General features: G+C 36.1%; 1 protein-coding gene across 1 annotated transcript in view; it reads left to right on the top strand.

The window, feature by feature from the left end:
* LOC149576554 (DNA-directed RNA polymerase subunit beta (DUF616)) overlaps positions 1 to 21,337 on the top strand; it is a 62,580-nt gene extending 41,243 nt beyond the window's left edge. Inside the window, exons 8-9 of the mRNA XM_089794722.1 lie at positions 16,266 to 16,542; positions 20,801 to 21,337. Coding sequence (XP_089650848.1) covers positions 16,266 to 16,542; positions 20,801 to 21,039 — 516 coding nt within the window. The 3' untranslated portion in view covers positions 21,040 to 21,337. The remainder of the gene's footprint in view (positions 1 to 16,265; positions 16,543 to 20,800) is intronic.
* The last annotated feature ends 4,553 nt before the right edge of the window (positions 21,338 to 25,890 follow it).

The raw sequence follows: 25,890 nt of genomic DNA on the forward strand, positions 1-25,890 counted from the left end.
TCACCATATTGACCCAATAGGGACTATCAGCGGTATTCATTGAGATATTGTTGAAAAACCAAAAATCAGCTGCTACAATATCAGTTTCCTCATGCACCTCCTTAAACCATGCAGTGCCTTCTAATGATGGCTGTGCTCCAGGTGTGTTCTTGGGCACAAAATAACCACCTATCCCTGATGGGGATCCGGATGGTGATGATGAAGAAGTAGGAGATGTAGAAGAAGTGGAATCGGTAAAAGAGAAATTTTGTTTGCGGATCCATGGGCCACGAAGAGATCCTGGTATGTTCTCAAGTGCTTCTTCTTCCTCTTGCATATCAAAAGGAGCTCCTTCAGATTCAGCTATGGCTGCCCTCATAGATAATTTTGCCCTCTCCCAATTCAATTTTTTCTCTTCAGCAGCTGCAAGTAGGGCATGGATGAATCTTTTTTCTTCATCAGTTACCTTGAGACAAGGATTTGAGTCATGTTTCTTTATGCCTGCAAGGTGGTATTTGAGGCGGTTTATGCCTCCAGAAATAATTCTCTCACAGGGAATGCATATCACCTTCCCAATATCATTTGGACTTGGAGCTTCATAGGCATACCGCCATGCCTTATCTCTTGCATTTTTAGGCTGAGTGCCTATATATCCAGATGGGCATGGTGTTTGTTGCCACTCTTCTTGCGGGTTTGTCATGTTTTCTTAATGCTTGTCTGCTGCCCTACACATAAATAATTAAATTTATAGAAAAACGAATAAACAAAGTTAGAACTTAGAGTTAGAATTTAGAAGCTAGAAGTTTAGAACAACCAGGGTTTCAACTTTCAAATGATTTGAAATCATTTACAAACAACAACAAAAACAATAAAAGCTTTGCTTAAAACTATAAAAAGTTTTCAAACAATGATAAGATGAACATACCTGGAAAGAAATTTCTCTTCTAAATTCGGTTAGAATCCTCCAAAATCCACTCCAATCTGCCTTTAATCACTTGCAATCAGCTAAAACCTTCTTTGCTCCACACAAATGAAAGAAACAATGCAAAAAACAATGCATTTTGACCTATTTAGGCGTCATTGGCCGCGGGTTCCCTGAATTGCGAGTTTTTTATATTAACTCGCCGATTACTCGGCAAGTTTTTGGACTCACGCCGAGTTTTTTGGCAGGTGAGTTTTTGGGCGATTTACTCGCCGTCCCAAAATACTCAGCGAGTTTTAAAAACTCGCCGAGTAACCGGTGAGTCTTCCATCTATGCTTTTGTATACTTGTTTGTGATAAAAAAATGGTTTGATCAAGTTGCTCAAATTGTACACCTAGGAATAGTGTAGGACGTCCAGATTTTAATTATATGGGCTTTCACTATCACTGATGGCAATATCATTATCACTATTTTTGACATATGAGATATGGATAAAAAGACTTATTTTGCATCCTAGATTTCCAAGTGTTGACAAATATCGATGTAGTGGGATTGAGGAGTACAATTTTACATCCATACAAGGACTTAATTAATGTGCAAACTAAATACTCTTTCGTTGGAACCTAGAATCACTGGGAGGTAATCCATGTAGTCCTTTGGCAAGTCTTCATTTTAGAAAGACACAATTAGCATCCATTTATAAATCTTCTCTCCAAATCAAGATCAAAAGTTGACATTAGATTAGGGGAAACTATTTCTTTTGTCCCTTCCTATCTTGCATATTTTATGGTGACAAGTCACATTTCGTGTTTGTCCAAAGATTAATTTTGATCTACATTTTGTCTTGTAAATTCATTTACAACAATTGTGCTTCCGTTTTTGTCACTTGGTAAACATTACATTGATAATTAGTAATTACGTTGGTTCAATAAGTAGAATGCCATTGTTTGTATTCATATACTATCAAAATTGGCAGGAAAAAAAAAATCCACCTATCACCTACCCTAATTACCAAATTTGGTAGAGAATGATTTCAAAATTCTACTATCAAACAACCCTAACTCCTAAATTGACCACTGAAGCACACCTTACATATAACAAAATTCTAGTATGCAAAACAAAAAATAGAAGACATAGAGGAAAACATAATAACCATTTGACAAATATTGATGCTTCATAGATGAGCAGCCTGCACCACAATGACTGGGTCGGTGAGCACCCCTTGTCGTCTCGTTAGACAATTCTTCTTGAATCTCTGTTTTGAAATCCTCATCTTCCTCACTGCCGAGGTCCTTTTCCCTTTTAAAGACATTAATCTAGTCTCCTTCATCCTCCATTTTCAGACCCATAAGCTTTTTTAAGAAGTTCATTCTCCCCAGTATGAAAGGGATTCCAAACCATGAGTATTGGCCATTTTAAAACTTCTTTACTGCTCCTACATACACAAACTACAAAATAGTCTCGTGAACAAGGATTTCTCAGATCTTCGTCCACATTAGCAATTACCAAATCCGATTCTCCCAAAAGAGCTTCCTTCAAGACCTTTCTGCACAGGTGCTTGGCAGCCACCTTAGACTCACCGATCACTAGAATGGTAGCCAAAAACAATGTGATAATATTTGTGTTTACTCTATTTTGGTTGTCCGAATATATAAATTCCCCGCCAAGTATTCATTTGCACAAAATGCAATACAATCCATGCGATCATTTCATAATTATTTTGTGCCTCTCCTCCTTAATATCCTCAATGAAGGACATCTGTCGCTTATTAGATTCCATCCAAATTGGAGAATCCATGAGAAACTATGGAATAAAGGAACAAGAGGTAGCAGAGCCATTAAGCTAGGAGATGTCAACAACTTAATTAGGGATCAATTTATTGATAACTCTCATTCCATCCTACACAATCTGTGATAAAACTCATCAGTATGTTGTTTGTCGTAGGTAATTTGTAAAATGTGACCATACATACAAGGTGAATGAATTATAATCATGTGACCATCCATATCGCTGCTGCTTATATAAGCCTCATGTGTCCTTGATTGCATATAACTAAGCTTTCATAAATGTGAGCCTCTGCCAACTGATATGGTGCCTTTTTCATTACTGCTGTTAACAAATTAAGCATTCAACTATTGGAACTTGCAATTCAATATTTTGTGTAGATTATGGCATGTGTAACGCCTGAGAAGTGCATCATAATAATTTAGTGCTTTTACTTCAACAAATCGGATGGCCATGTAATGATGACTGCCATGATTTTGTGCCAATCGACCTATAAGCCGCCTTGCCAGAAGCCAAGTTATCAAGTGCGTCTGCTTCATTATTAGCTTCTCAGTAAAACATGATTAATAGTGTAGTCAGAAATTTTTAAAATTTCCATTTCTCTATGAACCATAGCTCCCAATTTCCAATTTGGTGTTCCCCCTCTTCTAATGGCGTTGACAATTATCGCTGAATCACCTTTGATTTCCACCTTGATGTCAACGTCTTTGAAGAGTTATAAGCCTTGGATGAGAGCAAAGGATTCTACCACATAATTGGTGTCTTCACAAGTAGAATAGTTAATCTTTCAACGCCCCCCATCCAAAAAGCATATATTGGGCTTCCATTTTGCCCAGTTTCTTGTGTTTGGAGTCCGCAACTGATTATCCCCAATGAATGGATGTATTTTCTGTTCATTCCATCTTAATCTCATATTGCCATCCCACTCTGAAAACTTCCCTTTCTTCGGATGCACAATAGCTTTGCTATTCGTGGTTTCAACAACTGCTGCTTCTACTTTATTGAGAAAAAACTATACATTCATAGTATTAAAATTTATTAAAAAATTCTTTTTTTTCTCTCTTTCTATATTTCCCAAAGGAATATGGAGGGACGAGTAATCCACAAACTCTTTTATAGACCCATTCTAGTTTTGATTGGCCATCCTTTGAACAGGCTCAAAATATAATTTGGAAGTGCAGTCACCATACAAGCTCAGCACATTACCGCCTCCAAATTTTTAAGAGAAGGGACATCCCAACATAAAATGATCTACCGTTTCTTCATTGCTTTTACACAAAACACACCTGGACATGCCCAGAAAGCTTATCATTTGAAACTTGTCTGAAGTCTAACTCCTTTTCTGTAAGGCTGCCCAAGTACCACTGCTGCCTTAGGCAGGCAAAACTTACTCCAGCAGAGTTGAATTGAGATCTCAGTAGCTCCTTGTTGAACGTCTTCTGCAATGATCCATTAACCATTCTTTGCATTGAATTTTAGATGCAACTGAATCTAGTCCATCTTCCCCACTCTTCTGATGGTTATTCTTTTGTTCTTGAGATCATTCGTAAGCCTATTGATCTCTACCTTGAGCAGAGGCAGAAGGGATAGGTCTCTCCATTTCCAACCTAAAGTTGGACCATTATTGAAGAAAGTTACATAATTCCTGAGAGCACAGACCCAATTCTGTTTAAGTTAGGTTGGATCATTATTGAAGAAAATTACATAATTCCTGAGAGCACAACCCCAATTCTCTTTAAGATTGGACCTAACCCAATCTAGTCCATCTTCCCCACTTTTGATGGTTATTCTTTTGTTCTTGAGAGCATTTGTTAGCCTATTGATCTCTACCTTGAGCAGAGCGAGAAGGGATAGGTCTCTCCATTTCCAATCTAAAGTTGGATTATTGAAGAAAGTAACATAATTCCTGAGAGCACAGCCCCAATTCTGTTTAAGTTAGGTTGGATCATTATTGAAGAAAATTACATAATTCCTCAGAGCACAACCCCAATTCTCTTTAAGATTATTTTTGGTTTGATTCATTGCTAAAATGCTGTCTGAATTCTGAAGCCTCCTCAAGACTCTTGCTAGAACAAAGCTGAGTTACCATCTAACGGTCAAGGCTCCAGCGGTTCTTGGTGACGATCTAAGACTCTGGAATGTTCACGGTTTTACCCTTCTGTGACTGATTTCTTTGTACCAAGGAAGGAGCCTTAGTCCTTACCTTGGTTTTGTTAATTCTGTAACTCTGACATCATACTGGTCTGATTCTACAGATCATACAGATCTGATAAAGCATGAATTTCCTTTATAGCATTGGCCTTTAAGATATACTAAACTATAATACAGATCGCAATCCTTTGTGAACACTAAATGCAGTTAGTTTAACTAACTATTAGTTAGCAAATGGAGATGCCTATCTTGGCATAATAATATGTCTTATGGAGGGCCGACCTAGAAAGGGTAATGTCCTTTGTAAGGACATGTCCTTTGGGTTTGCTATAAAGGAAGGTAAGAATGTGGATAGAGGACACACAAATACAATTAAGTCTTCTCCTCTAGCATTACTGCCTTATGCGATTTATAGCAGGGATAAAAAAACATTTTCAGAATAATTATTATACTTCAAGTAACACTTCATATACAGGTCTGTATATTCAAGATCATCTTCAGCAATCAGAAAGGCATTATATCAGTTTGATTTATAGCAGAAGTTGCAGAAACTTTACAGGTTTGTCTGGTTTCGTGTCTTCTTTTGTTTCTTCTCAGTCACCGTTTGGTGCACCTGTTTTGGTCGGCTCTTCTATTTGTATGCTTAGTCCCATAAACCCTTGTGGTTTTTGTTGGACATTAATGTTATTATCTTATCTTATCTTATGACAAGAATTCTGTTAACTCTGTTAGGACTGATCTGCTGGTCAGCATAAAGTTCCAAATCTTGGAACCTTTTGGTGGATTAGCAATTCTTAATATGTCCGTTGAGTTGTTTCTTTTCAGATATTTTGCATTGGAGGATCTTTACCCATTTTAATTTTGTTTTTTTCTACACTTTCCATATAAGCCTTTGCTCCAAGAGCCTTACTTTGCCACAAATGGTTCCTTTGGCCAATTTTTCCACCAAATCCCTCCGCCTTACAGACTTTTACACTGAATATTAGAAAAGAGCCTTACTTTGCCACAAATGGTTCCTTTGGCCAATTTTTCCACCAAATCCCTCTTACAGACTTTTACACTGAATATTAGAGATAACTTTATCGTTGTCAGCCTTCCCTTGCCAATTTTTTCCCCACATTTTCTGATTTAGAAACTGATTTACTCCAGCTATGACAGCACCACAGGACAGCAAGGAAATTAGATTAGACGAGATGGCTGCTTTCAACATGATGATCGTACCAGCCCAAGAGAGCCAGCTGCCTTTCCAGGATGGTGATCTCTTGTCAACTTATTCTTTTAAAGGATCCAATAATTTAATGTTTCTTCACATTTTATCAATTGGAAGTCCAAGATATGTGCAAGGCAGTTTGCCTTCTTTGCATTCCAATATTCTCAAAATTTCTGTTTCCTTTCTTGGAGTGAGATGACAGCAACACAGGATAGAAAACAAATTAGATTAGACGAGATGGCTGCTTTCAACATGACCATTGTAGAAGCCCAAGAGAGCCAGCTACCTTTCCAGGATGAGAATCTCTTGTCAGCTTATTCTTTTAAAGGATCCAATAATTTAATGTTTCTTCACATTTTGTCAGTTGGAAGTCCAAGATATGTGCATGGCAGTTTGCATTTTTTGAATTCCAATGTTCTAAAAATTTCTGTTTACATTCTTGGAGTGAGTGAGAAAAAGAATATCTCAGATTTCTCTTGACTGATATCTTGAGCTGAGGCTATCAAATATTGCTTGAATAGCTTATTAAATTGTTTTGGCATTCTTTTTATTTGCTGAACCAAACAACATTGTGTCATCCACAAATTGCTAATGCGTGATGGCCTCCATTATACCAATCACTTTAATGACTTTGACAATTTCATTCACTTGTCCAATTCTAATTGCCCTGCCAAGAGCTTCTGCCATTATTGTGAATAGGAAGGGGGAGAGAGAATCCCTTTGCCAAAATACTCTTGAAGCTTCAAAACATTTCTCTAGAGCGCCATTTACCAAGATTGAATGCTTGGGAGTGGAGATACATGTGAATATCCAATTAATCCAGTATTTGTTGAATCCAAAGGCCTCCAATACTTTGCATAAGAACCTTTAATCAAGTTTATCATATGCCTTTTTTATGTCAAGCTTCAATAGCATTCTAGCTCCCTAGTGCATTGGATAACAAATTTACTTTCTTACCTTGGGATAATTTTTGACAATACCCAAGTCTTGCCTTGTATTAGGGGCATCAAACTCCACCCTTATGGAAGATCCTATTGTTGGCAGTGGGTTGGCGTCCCTCGTAGGATTGATGACATGGCTTAATTGCCTCCTGTGGTTCTATAAGACTATTGGTTGTATCGGGCATTAACAGGTCAATCTTTTGGTGCAGTGACAACCTTGTCCTTTCTAACAATTAGTATCAGAGCTTGGTCACAAGTTTGAACCTTGTTGGCCACGGTGAGTGACGTTGGGAGGGGGATTGTTGGCAGTGGGCCAGCGTCCCTCGTAGGATTTGCAACATGGCTTACCTGCCTCCTGTGGTTCTATAAGACTATTGGTTGTATTGGGCATTAACAGGTCGATCTTTTGGTGCAATGGCAACCTTGTCCTTTCTAACACCTATTTCAAGCTTGCTCTTAGCTTCTTGATAAATGTTAGGTTATGAGATAACAAAAGTAAGATTTTAAATCTTCTACTAAAAACCTTGCAGATTTTGTTTTCCTGGTCATGTAGTTTGATCAATAATTTGCAATGACATTTTTGCAAGTTTTATTTTTCTGATCGTGTAGTTTGACCAATAATTTGTAATGACATTTTTGCAGATTTTATTTTCTTGGTTGTGTAGTTTGACCAATAATTCGCAATTACATTTTATACTCGAGAACATTGTTTAGTGTGATATAATACTATTTTGGTTGTTGATGTTGGAGCTTTTGATTTATTTGTGAGGTTTATGTACCGCTTTGTTTCTTCATTGACATGACAACACAAGTACAAGGTGGTTGGACGTATACTTGGATTTGTAATGGGTTTGGTGTGAATGATCAAGTGCCCATTTGTGGTATTCTTGGCATGAGCATCCAATAGTGCCTAGGCAAGAATAATGGATCCAAACAACAATTAGAGTGCTTGAATACATTTTAGAGTAAGAGCAAGCAAATGCTACAATTGCATTTAGATTAGGCATCCTTATGCAAATAGAGTTCCCCCCTTCTCTATCTCGCAGTGTTGCTTTACAGAAGCTTGTATACATCCTTTCATCTTCTATGAAGGATACCAAGACCATTTGCAATAGATTAGTGATCAAACAAATCCCTCCTTCCCTATCTTGCAGTGTTCCTCTAGTTGTGATTGTGAGACACCTAGTTTTGGCCATGTATGAAGAAGAGGCTAGTACACATAAGAGGATGAAGGGGTCATTTGAGAAGTAATACTAACATGAATCTCTAGAGACAACTAAATAACACAATCGTGATGTGTTTGAGAAGGGGTGGCCTTTCAATGTTTGGTTAGCTTATTGAGAAGAAATGGTGCAAAAATTAATGAGGCTCCAAAATGTACAAGTGCTTGGGTGTGTAGTGGGTGCACAACACTTAATTAGCAAAGCAAGTGAAATATGTAGATAATTCACCCTAGTTCTTAAGGGATTTGTGGATCTAGATAGATGTCCATTGTGTTTAATGGATGGAAGGATGCTAAAAGTCAACCTTATATCAATATGATTGTGACCAATTCACGCATCGTCCATGAAAGATGGGACCCCCTATCCTTTCGTTCACTTGGTTTTTTTGGTTTTCATTGTCTCAGTAGCTTTAGCTTTGGTCTCTCTAGGCTTCATTCATTCTAGCTGAGAAATGGTAAGTTTGGCTAAGTTTCGAGTCAAGTTTCTATTCCCTATCTTTCAAGGTCCCAATTTTGAAGCACTTCTTGGTTTTTGAGATTCCAAGTTGAATCTTTTCAATGAGAGCCTACGAGATTTGAAAGTCTATATGAACCCCCTACTTTTGTCATGTCAAATTACCAATAAACACAAAGAAGACATTCCTAGAAATGCAATTTGAAAAGGCACCTATGGAACAAGAGAACATAAAATTTTGCCAAGGGGGAAGGAAACATCCTTGGTTTTATCCCATCAAGGTTCTAGATGGAAAAGGTTTGGGAAAAGGTCAAGTGCTTATTAGATAGAGATCTAAGAACTTAGGAAGACATGGGAATGAATGAGCTTTGAAATTCTCATTACAGATCCATGGTTTCAAAATATAAATCAAGAGGCTGAAATTCCAAGTAACCAAATCTCTTCCTATATCAAAACATAATGATATTTATAGACATGACAAAATCCTTGGAACTGTGGAAATTAGCAAGAGTGAGATATAGTCACAAACCAATTAAAGCTTCGAAGAAGTCATAGACATTTCATAAGGCTCTATTCCTTCTCAAATGATACCCAAACACAAATGGTGAAGAATATTTGAAGACATTCGATGTATTACCAACCCCACCTATACCATGTCATGCCTAGAGCTATGGAATTGATGGTGCTAAGGATGAATTGATCAAGTGATATCCTCAATATGGCCCTAATTTCTGCGTGCACTCCACACATAATCTTGCCTAAGTGAATAGTGCAAATGCTTTCCCAGTGAGCTTGAATGATGCAATCATAACGAAGGAAAGTTTTGAGAGGAAATTGTTTGCAGTGCTAGCCAATTAACGCTGAAAATGCATATACATGAATGCATGAAAGATGTTTCAAGTGTGAGTTTTTGAAAAGCCCCAAATCGTGCCTCGGAGCCTGGAGCACATTCCCAATAATGTCGGGAGAGAGAATTTGGTTGTTGACATTGAATCCTTTCTACCAAATCATTCTTCCACCCAAAATGGAAAGTTGAATGCACGAGAGCACTTCAAAGGAAGCAATTCATTAGAGCATCATTTCATTGAGTTGGGGGAATATTGCAAAAATAAAATTCCATCATGACACACCAAATGCGCTCGAGTGCATCCTCACAAAAGTCATGGAACTACAAAATGAAAAGTCAGGCATCAAGCCCTAGTCACGCTACAACACAATATCCATGTCACGAAATCAATGCAAATGGAAAGTTTGGGGTAGAGACTGAAACATGGTTTGTAAGTAATCCTAAATACACCTAGCGCATATTCACATAGTTAAGGAATTTTGTTCAATAGAAGAGACTATGGATGAATGAATGGTTAATGCCCATTTCTGTTGAGGATTTGTTTATCGAGTCTGAAAGAATATCTAGCAAATGCAAAAAGGAAAGTTCATTGTGTACTTTGCAGAATAAAGAAGCATTTCGAAATGAAATTGTGCTTAAGAATTGCATTCATGCCCAATGTGGTTTTGATGAAGCCAAGGAATTCATTTCGAGCATAAAAGTTTGTTGCTAATGTCAATCTATGTTATAAGTGCTTAGGGAAAATGCTCAAATTAAAAATGGGTCTTCAAACCTTATATGCACTTTCCTTGCTCATGAAAACTTGGGGGTGCCAACGAAAAGTGCCATAGAGCCTTGTTACTAATGCTTAAAACTACCACAAATGGAAGTTATGTACCCATTAGCACTAGCAAAAGGGAAAATCTGTAATAAAATATACACTCCCCAACACAAATCTTCACCATCATTGAATGCTGACCAAATGCAAGTTAGTATGACAATCTACTTAAACATAAGTATAGCTAGAACAATGAAAGTACAAGAACAATGCAAATCTTGTATGGATGTGGAATCCCCCTCACACAAGATTGTTCGCTAGTGAGTTCCATAAATGCTCCCATCATGAATTAGAATTATTGAAGTAAACATTTTGCAAAAGAGTCCACGGGAGGAGAAAAACCCCAATGTTGTTTCACGTCAGTGAAGGAATATTGACAAAAGAGAAAATCGACAATTTGCCCTTATGTGTGCTCAAAGCATATTTTTGAGCATGCAATACAATACAAAACTAAGGTGATTCAAAAAACAGTGCATCATGGAACACAATGCGTTACAACGTGAATTCTTTGATGTGAAGGAGTTTTGCAAAATAAATCCGCCAATAGCCTCAAATCCATTGAAGGTTATTTCATCTGAGTGAAGGAATATTTGTACTATGTGGAGGACAAAACGTGCTCCGACGTGATTTTGTAGCGGTGAAGGAAACATGACTTGTAAGAAAAGGTTTGCAGTCCACCCAGTGCGATTTAAGATAAATGGAGGATGGTCTATATAAGAAGTAATCCATAATGCTTTATAAATTGTGCTTAGTGCTAGTTTGACTCAACCACAAAATGCAAAGTAAGGAAAGTGTCCACGACAAGGCCTAAAATGTGCTTGATCGCAATTTGGCATCAACAAGGTAGTGTTCATTAAAAGACAAATTTGTAGTTAACTACAAAATATGTTTGAGTACATATTTTAATGACTTTTAGAAGCTTAGAAGGGAAAGTTAATAATCCTTGACCTAGGCAACTACATGCTCAAGTTTTATGATTGAAGTCTTGCAAACATATAAATCTTTTCCTTTGTTGATTATATGTGCTAAGGAAGGGTAAAATTTGGAAGATAAAAGTCTTTGGTGGGACCAATTTTTTTTCAAGTGATGAGATCCCATGCCAACGTTCAAGTGCTTATGCCAAATTGTGAAGATGGACTTAAAACCCAAGTTGAGATTGAGGAGTCAATTTGAAAAATAATTTGTTTTTGGGAATTAAATTCAAAATTGAGTAAATATCGAGTTTCATATTTAATTAATAAATCGAGGAAAATCACAAAGTGAATATGAATATATTTTTGAATTTAAATTGAAAATTAATGAAGTATTGGATTTTATTTAATATTTATTCAATAAAAATTGAAAAAGTGGCGAAATCGGAAAATAAATTGATTGTTTGGAATCAAATGAATCAAATGTGTACCCATAAGAGAAGAAAGAGAAGTGTGCGATTTGTAGAGAGACAAGATAGGGGCATGAGAAATAGAAGATAGAGTTTGAGGAGAGGAAAGTTCTAGAGAGGAGAATTTGCAAATGGTTTGAGGAAATAGAGAAATAGGCGTGAGAATGTTGGAAAGAGTTTTTAGAGAGAAAATCTGAAAGGAATTATTTTATGTGATTCTTTTGTAGATTATCTCATTTTGTAGTAGGAAGAATTCTAGTTGCAGATATTCGAGGAAGACATTCAAATCCGAGAGTTCTAGTTCCAATGTTGAAGACATCTAAATTTAAGTATAAATGAAGGAGGAAGAGTATATCACCTTAAAATTCTTCCAATAAATCCAAAGATTGTAGTCACGAAAAAAGAAAGGATTTTAATATTAGGCATTCAAGCTCCTTAGATCCAATTTAAGTACGAAGGACTTCAACAATGACAAAATGCTCAACAAAAGTGGTGCTTAATCACCTTAGTAGGTTGACATGTTCAGATTATCTGCATTGAAGCAAAGGAATAAATGTCATGCTATTTTGGAAAGACAAAGCATGAAATGCTTAGTGGGCATGCCTAGAAAGCATTCATGTTACCCTACGCTCTTGTTGAATGGGCATGTGTAGTGGGCATTTGTTGCCCACTAAGATGGTGGTTCTCTCTTGGTTGGTCCATATGGACCTCTTCGTTAATGTAGATTCCTTCTTTTCCTAACCTTAACCAAGGCTTATGTGGAAAAATCTGGCAGGGCGATTCGTTGTAATTGAGGACTTATATAAATGCCTCATTTCTCATTTGTAAGCAGTAGAATTTTGAGATTTTTGCTTAGAGCTACTAAGATAATAGTGTTCATTGTTGGTTTCATGGTGATCATTTGATATATTTTGGTACTTGCATGGTTTCATTGTTCCCTCATTTAGATTGGATTTGTTTGATAATGTGTTTTGGTTTGAATGGAGAATGTGTTGATGTTTTGAAGAATTCCATGGTTCATACTTTTGATGGTTTGCTAATTGTAAGTTGTTGTGCAAAGTTAGCTTGAACCCTACTTTTATGGATGCTTAACTTCTTTCACTCAACATGCATTGCTTGTTCTGATGGTGCTCATTGTGGTATGAAAATCATTTGCATGACCCATTGAAGATTGCACCAGTTCTTGCATAGTAGTTTATCTCGGCGAAGCGGAGCTTGGTTATTTTGGAATATGTCGATCAAAGCATTATTTATTGTTGTCATTACCCTGGGGAGTAGATTAGAATATCTAAACTTTATTCCCTCACTTTCTGCATATTTTGTGAAAATATAAAAAGTACCATATTGCCATATATCTTGGTAATTCCTATCTCTATTATCATCTGAAATTAACTTGAGTAGAGCAAACGTAAAGCCCCTCATGATTAGAAGATTGCATCTGTGTGATCTTCCACAATATGAGCACACACAAGATTTTGATCAAGAAGAAAAAATATCTCAAGAGCTTGTTCTACTATTGGTGAGTCATAAAACACACATCAGTACGTCTTTGAAGGGGCAATGTTTTTGAGAGTTGTGGATTTTGAAGGGTAGTGGAATGATGCATTAATCATTGCTAACATTGCTATACAAGTCATTGAGGAAGTAGAGCATAAAAATGTGTTAAAAGCCATTAAGAACAACTTCCGAAGTCGCAAAGCAGTTGGTTTTGTGGTCGAGGCATACTATTTATACATCTTTGAATACGTTGTGTTGTACACTTTCTCAATCAGTAGTGATAAAGACTTAAGTGGAACATTTGAATAGGTGCATATAGAGGTCAAAGAAATCGGCCATCACATCCCATAGGTAATAGATCATCTTTGAAATTGGAGTTGTTGAAGGTAAGTGAAACAAAAAACAATTCTTCACTTTATTAATTTATTTAAAGAAAATAAAATATGTTTTCCATTATATTTGTTCTCAAATAGTTTCTATAGGCTTGTGAAGGTGCATGTTATGCTTTCTAGTCTGGTTATCACTCAGCTTTGGTTCGTATGGAGGCAATCTAACATTGTGAGGGTAGTTAATATTTAGTAGATGATCCTAATAAAACTGTGGGATTTTGTAGAATATCTTCTTGGTTTCATTAAAGTTCTTTTGAGTATTATTGATCTTATTGTCATGAATAAGCCACACTTGGGAGAGGTATATGATGACATTGACTTAGAAGGTGATTATAAATGACAAAGAGCAAGATCTTGAAGAATTTGTTTTCAAATTGGTGTAGACAACTTGTGTTGAATGGTGGAACAAAATGATCACTACATTGCTCATTGCCTTTGCATTGACTCCAAAATATTGCAGCTTCAAGATCCTTAATTTTTGTTGAGGAGGATGCTACCATACCTATGTTCCACACTGAGTTTCTGGGATGGGGATGGTGGGATGTATTTTTGGTTCGGGGATACTTCACGGCCTTTTTTTTAGGGGAACGCTGTTAAAACATTGTTATTTTTTGAACTATAGACAAATATGCATATCATAACATTGAGGAAGCATTCATTGTTTATATTGTAGAAGCTTAATAAGTTTGGGAGGATTTGGAAAAGTGATTAATCATTGAAGAAACTTTCATAGTCAATGTACTTACATATCATATTCAAGTTATAACAAAAATGCCCAAAGGCTCCAAATTTCAACCCTGAAATGACATAAATAATAAATTGTTAAATTGTGAACAATTTAACATGGAACTACAAAAATATCATAAGATATTACTGTCCGTAATCTAAATCAACAGATGGTAAGTCTGAGAGATTAAATCAGGTAGATTGAATGCCCTAATCTCCTCCTTCAAATGCTGTTCACTCCTTGACCAGCTGCCCTTTCTTCTGTTACTATTCTTCTCCTTTGCAGTGTGAAAATGAGTTTTTTATTCCTTCTGTTTGGATATTTTATTCTTATATTATGCTTTGCTATTGTTTAATGTGGTTTTGGCGTTCTTGTGGGCACAACCAACCTTTTTTCTCGAATTAAAAGATGTGTTATATTTTTAAATGGGTAATATAGTTGTGGGATGTAGAGCCAGAGCATCCTGACTTGGATGTTATTCCTATCTAACAATCTTTCATGTCTGAGGAAGCAGATATCTAGTATAATATCAGGGACAGTACTGTGGCATTTCTTGTGGTTCTTCTAATGTACCTTCATCATTACTTAAACAGGTTGATCTCTTTAGAATCTAGATTGCAATGTGTTTGTGTTAATGCTGTTGTGTCAACTTTAGTTATGTTGTTATTATTGTCACATAATGCAAGATATATGGTGGTTGTAAACAGTTAGATTCATGGCTGTGTCTAAGACTTAATAACTGTTGGTCCCTGAAATAGCACTGCCATTGTCAGGGCAAAGGCATTGATTTTATGACACGTCCAGTTTGCACTGTCAGTGTTGTACTGAATAATAGCCCTTAAATAAGAGCATCACTTTTTATGTTCTCCTACAATTGTTTTCTGTCATTTGCCTGTAACCCAGCTCGTGGTTCCAGTCGTGTAGTTTCTATAGTTAACAATAACATACTTGGCCATAGTGGTTGTTGACAAATCAACAGGCTTAACTGCCCTCCATACTACATTCTCAATACTGATGCAATGGCTCCAAGTGTAAACAAATTCACAGCTGAGTTGAAAGGTTAGTGCATTGAATTAGTCATGTAAATGTTATGCCCACATGTCAGTGATAACTGATAGACTATCTGTTCATCCTACATTGAGGCCTGCAGCCATGAAAGCTGCCTTCATTAGACTCTCTGTAATGGTAGCATCCTAGAGAGAGAGAGAGAGAGAGAGGACTGACTGCACCAATTTTTTTAATCTCCTGTCTATTCATCATAAATGGAGCCCTGCAACCATCAGAGCTTATATTTAGGACGGGCCTAGTTGTATAAGAGCCTATATATATATATATATATATATATAGAATCAGCCAACTGGATGACATTTATTACAAAACAAACAACACATTATCTTCTATCATCAGAGCTGATTTCATGATCCCCTCTTTAATAGTTGAATTGAAGATTGAAACAGTTAGTTGAATTGAAGATTGAAACAGTACATACCAAACACTATAGGCCACACAAAATACTACAATAGTAAATATATATGTATATAATATATATACATATGTGTGTGTGTAGAACAAATCGACTGCATAAAAAATTTATTACTAAACAATCAACAAACTATCTCAGTTGCTGAAGTTGTCTGCCTAATATACATTCTATTGTTTTACCAAATATTCATCTTACAGTTGATTTCCTAATGTCTTTATACATTCCTTCTGTCTGTTTTCATCATTTTTGATCTTTTTCTGTTAGAAAATGTAGCAAGGAAAGAATACCTAAATATGTTTTATACCAATAAGGTATGTCTGGGATTCGAGATTCTGCAATCTCAAATGCATGCTTTTGGAGGACTAAGAGTGTTAAAGAGTTTAATAATTGTTTTTATTCTCTTGAACTAAATACTTTGTAGCTCTTATAACATAATTTTTTATTTGCTCTTGACTGCAGATGCTAAGCCATCGACTTTTTCCTCAAGCTAGATACTCCATCTGGGTTGATTCTAAGTCCCAGTTCCGCAGAGATCCAATTGGTGTATTTGAGGCACTTCTTTGGCGTACAAATTCTGTACTTGCTATTTCAGAGCATGGTGCTCGGAGCTGCGTTTATGACGAGGGAAATGCAATAGTTAAAAAGAACAAAGCTACTCCAGAGGAGGTACATAGACAACTAACCCAATATCGTCTTGATGGGTTACCAAAAGATGCTCGATTTGGTGGCCACAAAGGTAAGTGTCCAATGTTGTGGGTTGTTTGTATATTGTCTTTCACATACTGTAGAACAAAGTTTTAAAATTTGAAAATAGGAATATGATATATATGCAGAAAGAAACACATTTAGGAAGCATGTTTCATCTAGATTCATTATGTTGTTCAGGAATTGAGCCTTTGATCCATCTTACTTAGAATCTTATAAATCTTTATGCTTTAATAAGTATCTTTTTCTAGCTAAGTTGCTAGACTCAGTTCAGATTTGGATTTGGGTTCAAGATTTGTTCAATTTTTTTTGGGGGTGGGCTGTGGGGTTCTCTTTGGGTTCATCTGTACAAATACAAAAACTTGTGTGTGTGCGTGCGCGTGTGCCTATAGATATATATTTATACATATACCAGCAAATAGTAAAGCAACATAGAAAAATACACCACCATTTATTATAAGTCTTGTTTTGCTCTATTTTTGTCTAATTTCATCCTCCAAGTTTGTAGATTTGTCCTTTTAGTATTTAATGGAAGCACAGAATTTTCTACTAACACTCTTTTCAATCTCCAATGGTAGGTCTCCCTATTCCTAATGGTTGCAGATAACTAACTCCTAAAAAACATGTATTTACATATGCCATCATCTGTTTGGGGCCCATATTGTTAAGTCCATTGAACCGAAACACAACCTTTTGTTATGCTCTCAAGACACCTAAATTAGAATATTGAATGCATACTTTTACTTTAGTCACTCGTCTACAGACTAAAATTACAAAAGGAGAATTATGCACTTTCTCATCCATATGTATAATTCTGCAACACCAGCATCTTGCCTAAAACAACAATCAAGCATCAGCAACATTACTAAATATAGAGAACACAATCCCTACATAATGTAAAACTATAATAGACCAAAAAAATAACTTCAAAAAAAAGAAGCAGCCTAAAACTGGTCAAATTCTTCCTGGTTTCTGCTGCTCAAGTCAAAACTCATTCCAAATTCCTCTAGATTCTCTCCGGGTCCTTCACTGCGAACCCACAGTTAAAATTCCGAATCATGGACAAATTTGGCAGGATTGGATTTGGACTAGGATTTGGGCTGCACCAGATCAGGACCTTGGGCTGTGAAGGACAAATTTGGCTACATTCCAAACCCTGGATGAATTTTGGCAGACTGAATCCAGACCAAAAGTCAGGCCGGATCGGACCAGGATCCTGGGTTTCCAAGGAAGGATTTGGTAAAATAGGTTTTTAGAATAGTGACATAATAGCAGTATAAAAAGGCTTTAAAAAAGATGTGTAGATGCTGCTGCAACTATGATAATATTTAGTCCTAGTCTGCAGACTGTTGCTTGATTAGCATTTCTGAGATTTTGTTCGAATTCATTGCATTAGAGAATGTGGGAAATAGACCAACTTCCACAGGGCAAGGTAAGGAAATCTCCACTATCTTGATCTAGGTGACAAATCCTCTTTCAAGGGCCAAATATCACAAGCAATTTCGTCTCAAGATCCATTTGTCAATCTTCTCCAATCTCTATATATTGATCTTAGTGCAACTTTCTATATGTATTGCAAGATCCTTTGATCCTTGCTCTTCAAGAGTGCAATATACCTAACAGGACCTCTACAAGGATAGGAGTGAACCTAGAGGTCATTCTCATCACCAAAATGATCAACTTCAAACATCAAACCCATTCTCCAATACCGATTTCGTTATTTGCACAATTAAGTGTAGTAGGATAGACCTAACTGAATTAGGTCGACCTATTAAGTTTTCTGGCTATAACTTTCAAAAACTACAAATGACCCACCAAACAGATCATTGTTTCAGACATTCATTTTGGAGTTTTACAGGATTTCAAACTTAAAAATCCTGATATGGTGGTTTGATGGGAAAACCCCACATGCGCTATTATGGGCTAATAGGCCTAATTGATTGCAAATGAACTACATGTACACACCAATGGTTATGCCTGATCAATCCAATGCCTGGAATAGGTTTGATATGTTCAACAAAGACTAGAGACAACAAATCTTGAAGAGATTCACTCCTTTTGGCATCTTCAAGGCAAATTTCATAACTGCTATGGCCAGTCACATTGAGATGCCTGGCCTAGGGCATTGAAGTTTTTAATAATAAACCAACATCTCTCGGTCAGAGCTTTTGGAATCTGAGAGGGCATGGTCCTAGGTTGAATTCCACCAATGGCTGTTAAAATCCTATGGTTAGAATTCAAATTAGGACCATTTTTGTCCCAAGCCCCAGGCAGAGTGAAGGTTTCAGACCTGTCACAACAAAAACAGCAATATCTTGCTCAAAACTTAATGGAATGTCTTCAAACCAATTGCAATCAATCCATTACTCACAATGCCATCTACTTCAATAGCCTTTTCAATCAGATATATCAAAATAAGCAAATAACAATCATGAAAACATGGAAACTGTAGGAAATCAGAGTAATTTTATTAGTTTGAAAGCCAAAATTACATGTGCTCCAACCAACCTGGTGTTCCTTCGATTAATTCATGCTTAAAATGACATTATACAACTCCCTCAACTGTTATTTGAACCAAATGACTGTTGGGTTGAGTTGTTGCATATTTTGCAACTTCTTGACAAAAGGTTGTCAAGCAACATTTTGCAAAATTGTGAATTATGAATCTTTTTGATAATGAAAACCCACCTGATGACTAGAAATGATGTAAAACATCCCTAATTGGAATTCTAGATGCTAATTGACAATTTTGTGGTTTGTTGACCAGGTTTGACTTGAGGGCTTATATGTTTGCCACTCAAGCCAAATGGTCTTACAATTGAACCATATTGTACTAATATGAAAACTAAGTCCTATTACATCATTAGGGTGGAGAATAGATGTTCCATCACCAAATTCTTACAGATCTATATTTTGAAATTGTAAATTTACTGGTATATATAAAAGCTTACATCCAGCACTTCTGTAGAGGTAAACCAGTGTTCATTCGAATCAGCCCACTCAGAGAATTTCCTGTAGTAAGTGTTAATAGCTTTGGATGAGGATTGCTCAAACTTAACTCAAAATGCCATGTTAACAAATCATCAAACACCATATAAAATCATTTGGGATATCAGAGGTTATAGAATTAGAAGGTTCTAAAGTCCTCGGAGGATCTAGGTAAGCAAAAGGGTCTTAACATTTTGATTAGTTTTGGTAGGATAGAACATGTGGTTGAAACTGTGACACCCCAAGCTTCACAGCCAGGGCATTAGCTATGCAAACAACTCTTTTGTTTGAAAGAACAACATAAGAATGACTCTAAGCAAATAAGACGCAACACTAATGTGCTGCACTGTATGCTTTCATAGCATATCAAGCACAATGGCAAACACAACTTAACAAGGCCATTATGGTGATGCATCATGTCATGCACATCACAAGACATCGACAATACTTACAAGAGATCACCATTGCTCCAAGCAGTGTAGGACAAGTGGAATTACAAATTTTGTTATGAAATAACCACGAGGATCTAACAATAGAGTGGTAGTACACCATGATGATGATGATGATGATTATTGATTCTAACACAAGACAAGGTTAGGATGAGAGAATCATCTATCTCAAATCCACACCATAAACATAGAAATTTGATAACCGACAATCATCTAGATTGCCAACAAAATAAAAATATCCGTATATACACGTCTACAGAGACAAGTGAAGTATAAAAACTGCCAAATCTAAATATGAGTTTCATGCATCACACAATATAGACAAAATGGGATGCCAACACAAAATTGTGGAGAACACCTTGATGTCAAAAAGAATAAGGTATAATGATTGTCAGGGTCAAATCAATAGTCGCAAAATTTTTCAAAGGCATGATACAAACTCTTTGGCTTTTCAGTTTCAATTTTGAACTGTTTTTTTATGTACATAATTTTTACAGGGCTTTAACTTTGCATTGAATTTATTACAGTTGCAACATCTGCAGGGCTTTTCAACTTGATGAGTGGGGATTTAATTTGTAGAAATCTATCATTTTAAAATTTTATTATGAATAAATAAGAACTACGTCTACACAATCTCCTGTTTTAAAATTCTATCAATGCGAGTATGGCATGAGTGGTTGATGAAGTTGTAAAATTTCAAGTAGTAGCTATTCTGAGTTGTGCATTGATGTGTATAAAGGATCTAGTGAATACCACCATGATTCTTTCAATTTCTGTACTTAAATTATTTTGCTATGTTGTGTTAAAATTTTATGGGTTGCTTTATTTTAACCCTTTTATTGCATAATGCAGCTCTTGCCGAAGCCTCTGTTATTGTGAGGGAGCACACACCAATAACAAACTTATTAATGTGTCTTTGGTTCAATGAGGTGGTCAGGTTCACTTCAAGGGATCAATTAAGTTTCCCATTTGTCTTAAAACATTTACCGGCATTGCAAATCAACATGTTTCCTGTTTGTACTCGTAGGGCACTTGTAAACAGCATGGGTCACAAACATAAAGCAAAGCCACTGATACGAGAAGCCTTTTAAATTGCCCGTGTTTCATGAAATCATCTTGATTTTAATGCCATATGCTTGGTGCATTTTGTGAGTTGCTCTTTAACACATGATTTTATAGTGGTGTAAACGTGAAGGCGAATTTTAAGCTGGCCTTCATGTTGCATTCAGCAATTCTTTGATCTTTGTGCAGAAAATGCATAACATGATGAACAAACAGTAGAGAAATTTTTTGTATTGAAATTCCTTCACTAAAAAATGTATATTTAAATTTTGTACGGTTTTATATTGATGTAAATATGAATGAAACCTTCGGGTTGCAGCTCAGAAATTCTAGTGTCATTGTGGACAAAATGCATGTTACATGGTGACGGGCAAAGACGGTAGAATTTTTTGTTTCAATTCCTTTATTTAAAAATAAATAAATTTACTTTTTAGCGCATTTCCGATTCAGCAATTGATCATTTTCAAATTAAAATAGTAAATGTTGACTAGCAATTTATTTATGAGACAGTTTGTTGGTGATTAATTCCAACTCACATGCATTAATTTCAACTGTACGTTTCTAACTGCATGCTATGCCTTCATTCTATTCTCTAATTGGTGGATCACATGTCTTCCTTCGGTGAACTTGAGTCTAAGGTTAGTTCATTGCCTACATTAGAGATAACTGAGGCTGCCTTCACTGCAATCTTCTCTTTCAAACGATGGTTAATCTTCGTTTCAAATCTTCATGCTTTGTAATCAGTGAATACAATGATATATAGAATGTCATTTTTATTATTCATAAGCAAAGTTTTCCCTGTTTTTGATCTACAACTTTTTCTTCTTTTGTTCAGCAAAATCTTCAATTTATTTTGCAGATTAAATGCTACACAATTAACATATGTGACATTAAACTGCCGGGGAATATGTTTTATGCAGTTAAATATGTGAAATGATGAAAATTTAGTCTACCCCTTGTGCTCACTTGACATATTGGTTCACTCGATGAAGGAAAATGGAGCTATAGCTTAATTAAATAGTTACTGCAAGTGCTATATGGTAGCTCTAATGCTAATTAAATTGATTCTAATTCTGTACTTTAAAATAGATGTGTGATTTTAATGATTCCCCTGGAGAACCATTAATCTTGAACGTCAGGTCTGAAGTTTTGTCTACTAGTTCTAATTGATTAGCATGAAGAGATGTCATCAAGCACACTTTTCCCTGTCGTTTGATGCCCACCTCTATACAACTTACATTTTATAATTATTGCGTGTGCAAATAATAAATGATTGATATTTGAATTCATAGTTTCTTGTGGTTATTATATCACTGTTGAGTATTAATTATGGCAAATTATAGTTACACATCAGCACCAGTCTTCTTGTATGACCTTCAATGGCAGGGGTATGAGCTCATGGGGTCTATATGTTATGTGGTGATTGCTGGAGATGGACTTTACTAATGCATTGATGTTTATAAGTAGTAGTTGTGATCAACATAAACAATTGGGACAGTAGCTATCAACCAGAGATGGTTTTTGCAAGTTTCCCTAAACCATTATCATCAAGATGAAGGACATGAAACAAAGAAAGACAAAGATCCCCTCTCCCCCACAAAAAAAGACAAGTGGCAACAGAACCATCAAATCAAAAGAGACCAAACCAGTAGTCAAAGTGGCTTGAAAGCAAATATAATCAAATGACTCTTAAGAGGAGTACGATCGGAATTAATTGCTCTACCATTTTTGAAAGAGGTAGAAATCTAAATCAAAGGGCACTAAAATCTAACTTTTATTTATCCTTTTTGCTTGCGAGAGTAAGAAAAATTCTCATTTGAGTGGGTCACCATAGTGATTTCCGAAACCTTTGTTTCTTGCCTTCACATTGAGTGTTCTTTGGTTGAGGAAGAAGACTAGTAGTTTTTGACCTCTCAAACACTTTGCTTAGAGGATGATTCAGAATTGCTTGGCAAAACCTCATCATTTTTGACACAACGACAATTTGGTATAGATGGAACTTCCTTGAAATTTTGTAGCATTCTCAATGGCAGCACATTGGTCAATAACATTAGCAATGCCTTCAATGATACCATCTTTCCAAATTCCAACAAAAGATTAGGGAACTTTACCCGTGCATAGAAGACAGGTTCACCTTAGTAGCATCAAAACTGAAAATGTATCTTTATTATGTGAAGATAAGCCTCACCAAGGAACCAAGCTCCTCCCAAAGGAAACACAAACAATCCTCCAAAGATTAAAAGGAGAGCAAGTGATCCTTTAACATATTAGTATTGAATATTATCAATGTTCGGTCAAATTCTAATTAGTCTCCGAGTAAGGGTAGATTGCAATCCAATAGAAGTTCTGTTCACCAAAGCATCATGGGTCCTCAAGGTAGAAGGTGGTGACAACATTGAGCATTGCATGGGAGGGATTGAAGGAGGAATATAGAGCATTATTTCAAAGTTCACAAACACACCATTGGAGTGAAGCAACACATATTGAGGGAGAAAAGGTACGCCATGGGTCTTGTGAGAGAATGATCCTTTTGACTTGAGCAACCACTTGGTGAAGGGAAGCCTTGCATAAGTCAAAACCATGTATTAAGAAGGCACATCAATTGAACCTTCAAGTACTCAATTGAAATTTGACCAAGACGTGAGAATTGAGTCTAACATAGGAGGAGAGGTTGTATGTAAAACATTTTAGGCTTGGGCAGCATAAGTGGCAGCCCCTATATGATAATCTTGTGGGATCACAAGGAAGCCCTTCATTAAATGTGGTTACCAATGCCACAATCAACTCCAAGATCAATATTAAGGAAGGAGAACACGTTGTATTGAAGAGAAAATCCCTATACAACCTTAGAGTTGCTTTGTCATTAGAAGCAACAAACACAAAAAACTAGGGAAATATGGTCTCCTACTGCTCCTATATAGGGTTAAGTGTCTCCATCCATAAAACCCACAAATTTTCATCACCATCTCCAAGATCCTAGCATAAAACTAGTACTCTAACACAATTATTGATTCTCTCTTCCTTAGAATTGCCAAGAACAAGAATCATTCCAATCTTGCTATCAGTTGTTCTCATAGTGATTATAAAAATTCATTATTTTGATTAGATATGCTTGAGAAAGGGCCCATATTCATTACAACTCTTCAAGGCAAGTAGGGCAAGTCTAGCAGTAAGATTGTGTGAACCAAAACTAAAGAAGCTTTTGATTGGAATAAGGAATCAATGAGAAACTAGGGAAACACCCCTACACTTAAGGCTGATCTCTCTGAACATATGAATTGAATAAGGATTTTTCCTCTTATGTACCATAGTCCAATCAATGCTATCATCCATGGCCCCTCTATAAGGGGAAACAAGAGAAGATCCCATGTTTGGGGACAATTTATATTAGAAGCAATCATAAGAAAATGCAAAAGGTGGGAATTAATATCAAGAGAAGACAAAAGTGGGATTATTGGCTGTACTAGAGAACACATAAATAGAGAGGCCTTAGCAAGGACCTCTATGTTTGACAAAGCATATAAAAAATAGATATGCCAGAATATGAGGAAGAGCCATCAAAGGGAGAGAGATGATCCTCAACCATCTAGTGATCCCGATTAGTGTTCTTACACCATGTAGCAATTCAGTTTAGAGGTGAGAGATCAATTTGAAGCCAAATAATCTATATAAAAAACAACACTAGTATTTGAAGGGAGGCACTCATAATCCAACAATTGTATTAAGACCTGTTCATAATCACCAAGACCACATTGCCACGAAGATGCTTAAAGATGTTGACATCCACTAAAATGGGAGTGAATGTAGAATGTCCCATATGAAAGGTATAATCACTGTCCTTCATAAATGACAAACAAAATTGTTGATGACCTTGTAATCAAATTCTTTCCAAAAGTGAAGAAAAATATTTGATTGTCTCAAGGGACGAACACGTTGACAATGATTACACTAAAGATACAAAGATAACACAAGTAATCAAAGCACAAGGAGAACTCACAACTAGAATTCAAGAGGTAGAAGAATCCTAAAAAGAACTCCACTCTCTCCTACAAAACTTGTATACAAAAACAAATAAACTATTGGGGCTATTTTGAGACTTGCCTCAAGTCTCTGCTTTAGTGTTTCGACTTCCCCAGCAACTAGATAGACGTTGATGACAAATTACCACAAAGACAATGAGAAGTCAATATACATAATGGCAAATTTAATAGTCAACAATACTACTCTAACAATGTTATGATATACCCAATGAAATGTGAAAAGAGAGGGTAAGAGACTTCCCTCTAAGACTAGAAAGCCAAAGGCTTGATAAAGTTAAGGCAAGATGAATATGACAATGAATACTCAATGCTTCAAGGAGGAAACTTTATATAAGTTATCTCAAGACAATAAGAAGCTCAATAATATGGCGAAGCAACTATAAAATTGGAGTTCGTGTGATAGTAAAGTGAAAACAAACATACAAAAGATGAAATAAAAGAAAAAGAACAACTTTTACGCTACTAGTTTGAATATTGGCATCAATGAGCATTACACTAGAGAGGTGGCAATTTTAATGTCTCAACGATTCAATGCATGTTTGAAGATTTTTGGGATGAATACATACTTCACAACAACATACATGTCTTGTGCCAACTAGGATGTGTGGCTAAGACTATGAATGGAGGATGACAAGGCATAACAAAGGCTTGGATGGAATTTCATATTTTGGCTAAGATAGGGACAATAAATGATGGTAAATTACACAATGGTTCAAATTTGTGGCATTGCACTTTGCCCCTACTTTAGTGACCATATTATAACACAAGTTGCAAGCTAAAATATAGAAAAATTACCTAACTTACCCATGGCTCTTTCATCTCCATAGGGTTGATCCTAGG

Source organism: Cupressus sempervirens, chromosome 1, assembly GCF_028749045.1.
Source record: "Cupressus sempervirens isolate cs-2001-9-10 chromosome 1, ASM2874904v1, whole genome shotgun sequence".
NCBI classification, from domain to species: Eukaryota; Viridiplantae; Streptophyta; class Pinopsida; order Cupressales; family Cupressaceae; genus Cupressus; species Cupressus sempervirens.